This window comes from Nanorana parkeri, unplaced genomic scaffold (assembly GCF_000935625.1).
Source record: "Nanorana parkeri isolate BGI_ZX_2015 unplaced genomic scaffold, ASM93562v1 scaffold344, whole genome shotgun sequence".
NCBI lineage: Eukaryota > Metazoa > Chordata > Amphibia > Anura > Dicroglossidae > Nanorana > Nanorana parkeri.
In genome coordinates this window covers 722,850-728,412 of record NW_017306612.1, presented here as the reverse complement: position 1 = coordinate 728,412, position 5,563 = coordinate 722,850, and the positions used below count along the sequence as shown (strand labels likewise).

Below are 5,563 nucleotides of genomic sequence, written 5' to 3'. Positions count from 1 at the left end.
TAAAGTGATTTGCACTTAGAATTATGTTATACAATAGTGTTAAAGGAAAATGTTTTTATTAACCCTTGAAGTTAAGGGTTAACTGCTCGTTTCATTAGTCGTCCGAGCATCAGATGCGGCCAGCTATCACAGCGCTCCCTCCGTGTCCTTACACTGTGTACAGAAAACGTGAAGACTTATGGTGCCCATATACTGGCCGAACTTCGGCCGTTTTTTTTATGTACCGGCTGAAATTCGCACAGGTGTGTGGGGCTGTCTGCTCCCTTTCAGCTGATCGAAGGAACCGGGCGGAAAATTTTTGATTGATCGGAGCCAGTAGCCAATGAGCTGCCTGCTCTGATTGGGTATTCTGACAGGTGCCGGTGTTCTATCAAACTTTGTGACTCCGTTAAGGGTGTTCGACCGGTGACGTTGTCACGCATTTTAACCTAATCCCGCCCAGTTTTTTCTGCGGTGGAATGTGTGACCGGTCACGTGGTCACATTTTAACATAATCACACCCACTTTTTCTGAGGTGGAATATTTGACCGGCAAAAGATGAAGAATTCCAATGTTTTCTCAGCTGTTCCAGGGCAGATCGGCATCGCAGATTGTATGTATCCTGAAATGTCACTTCTATCCGACTTTGCGGAATTGAGATCGCAGTCACAAAGTCGATAGAAGTGACATTTCAGGACCGATCAGCTGTACCAGGGCAGATCGGTTCTCCTGCACATACCATCTGCGATGCCGATCTGCCCTGGAACAGCTAAGCATTGGAATTCTTCACCTTTTGCCGGTCACATATTCCCCCGCAGAAAAAGTGGGCGTGATTACGTTAAAATGCGTGACCGGTCACACATTCCAACTTAGTCACAATCTTTTATAGAACACCGGAAGCACCTTTCAGAATACAATGCAAACAGCGCGATTCCTCGATGGAGGAATCGGGCCAATTTTTTTCGTTCAGCCCGCAGGTTGACCGAAATAAATCGATAGGTGTATGGCCAGCCCTAGACTTTAAAATCCCTGCAGCAGAGGGGGAGACACTAAAAGATCTGGGCTAAGAGCAGCCAGCTAGGATCAATTTATTTCAGTCCCTAGACGAAAGTGAGCAGTTAACCCCTGAAGCGCAGGTGTAGCCCCACTGCAAGGGTAGTAGAAATGTTTACTTTAATTTTCCAAATGTTTGTTACAAAGTCAGCAACAGTTAATGCATGAATGGCAATTTCGATATCTCTGGCGCATGATCTCCGAAACACGTCAGTTCACCACCAGATCTTTATTCTTACACGTTTAATCTGTTTATTTCAAATCGATTTACTTTGGCTTTGAGAGCTATGCCCCTCTAAATCCCTTTAAATATATTAGAGACCTTCACATTCCTTATCAGAGGTCTGCAGACCTTAACGCCATTTATTGAGATGCTCGCCACCCGAAACTTACAAAAATGTACCCTTCAGAAGCAGAAGATTCTTGCAGCCCACTAGTGCCATGTAACAGGCTAGCTTTGCGGGATTCAACCAGGAGAAAGCAACAACGACATGCCATGCCACAGCCGTATTTACCTTTGTAGTAATAGCTGCCGTCTGAGGTGTGCTTTTGGAAACGGACCCAGGAGAACCGGGTGAGCCGGGAGACCCAGGCGAGGTGGGGGATCCCGGTAAGCTGCTTGCTGTTGATTGGCTGGTGAGGGTCGTCTTTGTCCCCCCAGAAAAGGAGAGTTTGAAACCCGGACTCTGTCGGCCGCTGAGGCTGGTCTTCAGAAGAACCTCCTTCTCTTCACTCTCCTTCACTGGAAAAATCAAAACACAACAGGGACTGCGTTATAAGTATGACCACCATTATAAAGCACCCCAATAAACAAGTACAGCTACAAACTATCTTATCAAAATAATTATGAACATTCCAGACATCTAAAACAGGATCTGTCATGAAGCTAAAATGTGAAGCTCATGGTCAGTGAAGCTAAACCTATGCAGCGTCACTACAAAAACCTTCACTGCCCCAAATTATATCCAGCAGGCAGAAAGGCAGCTTCTGATGTGAGCAACAAAAGCAACGTGGTACATAAATCCCATTTGATTTGAAGTCTTCCCATATTAATAGGCCTGTTATCAATGGAGCAAAACTTTTTTCTGTGTGTTTTTTTAAAAAAGTATTCTGTATAATAGGGTTGTCCCGATACCACTTTTTTTAAGACTAAGTACAAGTAATTTCCCTCATGCACTCGCCGATACCAATCACCGATACTTTTTCTTAAAAAGGAACATGTGACATTTTTTTCTAAAACAGACTGATAATTTTAGGGCAGTTTCTCACCAGGGCTAAATACGGATGTCACCAGAAATGAATACATGTCCCCAAAGCCCAACACATGTCCCCACAACAGAACACATGCCCCTAAGGCAGAATAGTATTCTGCTTTGGGCACGTGTTCTGCGAATACGTGTCCCCAAAGCAGAATTCCTCTCACCAGGCGACGTGGACATCTGCAGTGGCTCTGAGGGCACCCCACCTCACCGGTGATGCCGGGACCCGGCCTCCCCATCGTTCAGACAGGCAATGCTGCAACGTCCAATGTGGCCCAGTCCTCCCCATCAGTGTGCGGCAGGAACCTCCAGCTTCTAGCCCTGGGGCGGTAGTTCCACCACCGGGGCTGTCCATGGCTGTGCCTGCGCCGGGGAGGAGGAAATAAAGAACCGGACAGGCACTGCCATGGACAGCTATTTGCAGGTCCCCAGCAGGCTGCCGAGGTCCCCACAAGCGCGGGAACTCTGACGTCTGCTGCTATTTGAACACTTAAAGGGCCGGTATCGGCCTTAAGAACCGGGGCATTTTCACGAGTACAAGTACTCGTGAAAATGCCTGGTATCGGGACATCCCTACTGTATACTATGTTTTAGATGTGCTGACCTGTTTCCCGTTCAAGCCAGGGACAGCCAGGCTGAGGAGGAAAATGCTATATAATGCTGGATGTCCCCCAGCCAGCAAATGTTTTTTGCTGCAGCTTCTAATGCACATTATGATAATCTCACAGTGTGCAGTGACATCAGAAGAATCTGAATACAGGAGGGGAGTATGTAATTTGCAAAACTGAAGACAAGACTAGAGTTCTCCTTTAACCTAATCCTCCACTAAACTTCATGCCAAGTCCTCACAATATAAATAGCCGGATAACTCACACTTCTTTCTTTCCATGAACTTGGTGATAGGATCCATCAGATCCTCGCTGTTCTTAATTTTGTCAGAAGGAAGCACCACCGGATCTCCATCCTCCAGGTCGTCATCGTCCGTGTTGAACCACATTTCTTCCTCGTCCTCTAACGAGCGTGCATCCCGCCGGTACCGATGATTCCTGAGGATAGATCGCATGCTGTGGGTGAAGAAAGTAGATGACGCAAATCAGCAGGAGGCCGTCTAACATGTCACACCCTAAAGAGTATGGACGCCACAATGTGTAGAATTTAACTATACATAAAATTAGGACTCCAGCACAGCCTAAAAGACCAAATGTCACAAACCTATTCTACTAGCTACATGCAATTAAAGTGCATCTAAACCCATTAAAAATATATAGTGCAACTTACCAGTCCTCCGATGTGGTAGATGCATTTGTTTTTGTGTACTGTATCTATAGAGTACCGGTGCGGTCACCTCAGGAGAGAATGACCGAGAACGTTCGTCTCTCTTCCCCGTAGCATAAGGGGATAAACACATAAGCTGCAGACAGATGTATTTTGTGTTGAACCACAACAAGCTTTATTGATACCAGATTAGTCAAGACAGACATTCTCTCCCCTGTCAGATGCAACTCCGAAGTGGGAGGGAATTTCAGTTTGACCTAATTCGGCACCAATAAATCATGCTGTGGTTCAGCAAAATACACAGAAGAGTGCAGTGCATGTGTTTTTATGCCTGGGAGGAGAAAGCGGATCCTGGGGAGGCTGCGCATCCCCTGCAGGTCTCTGCGTGTGCTTGCCTGGAGCAGTTTAAATTGTATACAAGGGGGAGGTGGGTGTTCTGTAGTTTACTAAATAAATCTCTGTGTGAAGTTAACCACAGATAACACTTGACATAAAATTGCAGAATAATCAGGAAACATGGCAACCCTACGATTTCTGGCTTTCAGCTCAAACAGATCTAATAAAAACACTTTCAATTATATCATTACCAGCCCAAAAAATATGGCATATATGAGAAATGAATAGTTAGGGTTTATATACACCAATACATGTAATGATATTATTTAGGAAATGAATACAGTTCACATTATATTTTTCTTACAAATTTAAAAGCAGAGCAAACTGTCCAGCAAGAGTGGCAGTAAGGGGCCAAGCATCTATCCCGATCCGCAGGTAATCGCACAATATACGCACAAGGGTGACAACTACTCTATCTGCAAAGTAACATGCAAGGATGAAAACTGCCCTATGTGCACAGTACCATGGAAGGAAGGTAACTGCTCTACCTGCACAATAACACAGAGGATTAGAACTGCATTATCTGCATAGTGACATGGAAGAATTATAAGTATCTGTCCAGTAACATGGAAGGATAACAACTGCTGTATCTGCCCAGTAACATGGAAGGGTTAGAAGTGCTGTATCTGCCCAGTAACATGGAAGGGTTAGAAGTGCTGTATCTGCCCAGTAACATGGAAGGGTTAGAAGTGCTGTATCTGCCCAGTAACATGGAAGGGTTAGAAGTGCTGTGTCTGCACACTGACATGTACAAATGTTGCAGAAATTCACAAAAATTATCAGCAAGTTACAGGCCGATATATCAGCTGAACATGTGTGGGCCATGTGGCCGCTGCCCCGGGTCCAGGCGCTGCTGGCTAAAGTCCGCCTGCCAACTGACTATGCTGAAGCCCTCATTCAAACTGAGCGTTTTGTTGTACTTTTTATGCCCGAAAAATCCCCCCTATTCATTTCTATGTCCATGTTTACATCTGAGTGTTCTGTCACTTCTAGCAAAACACCCCTCGCTTGAAGCACATGAGCTTCTTTTTGGCAGATTCTGCTCTTCTTGGCAACATAGACTTCAATAGAAAAGTTAAAAAACACACTTTTGCTGCTTTTTATTTTTGCAAATTTTTATGGGCGTTTGTCCATTCACATCAATGTGTCATGATCTGCTCACTAAAACGTGGGACTACGTACGCGCTTAAAACGTGCAAAACAAAAAACGCACATATTCTATGTTGCTGAGGTGTGAATGAGGGCTAAGATATAAATGGTGGACAACGCTAGAATATGGAGTTCTTTCCAGGAGAGGATTCAATGCACCTCTCTTTCTACAGAGACACTTCTATTTCCTGCCTGATGCCCCAATGTGGGTCCAACATTGCAAAGACGGCCAGATTGCCAGAAGTTTCAGGATATTGATCGGGAGACGAGAATCCTTCAACAACCAAGTTGTCTGCAACAAGAGTGCCCCCCAGGACTCTTCACCAGCCTGAGAGCTGCGGTGAGGATTCTCCATAAGAAGGGAAGGAAAGACTTTCCCAATTCCAGAGCTTGATTGTGAATATATATATATATATATATATACTTTTAATTTGCATATTTTTTTATGAGAT

General features: G+C 44.9%; 1 protein-coding gene across 1 annotated transcript in view; it reads right to left on the bottom strand.

Moving 5' to 3' along the window:
- Positions 1-5,563, bottom strand: part of PPP4R3A (protein phosphatase 4 regulatory subunit 3A) — a 49,441-nt gene that overhangs the window by 8,930 nt on the left and 34,948 nt on the right. Inside the window, exons 17-18 of the mRNA XM_018558496.1 lie at positions 3,165-3,355; positions 1,548-1,774 (exon numbers count right to left, since the gene is read on the bottom strand). Of these exons, the coding sequence (XP_018413998.1) occupies positions 1,548-1,774; positions 3,165-3,355 (418 nt within the window). The remainder of the gene's footprint in view (positions 1-1,547; positions 1,775-3,164; positions 3,356-5,563) is intronic.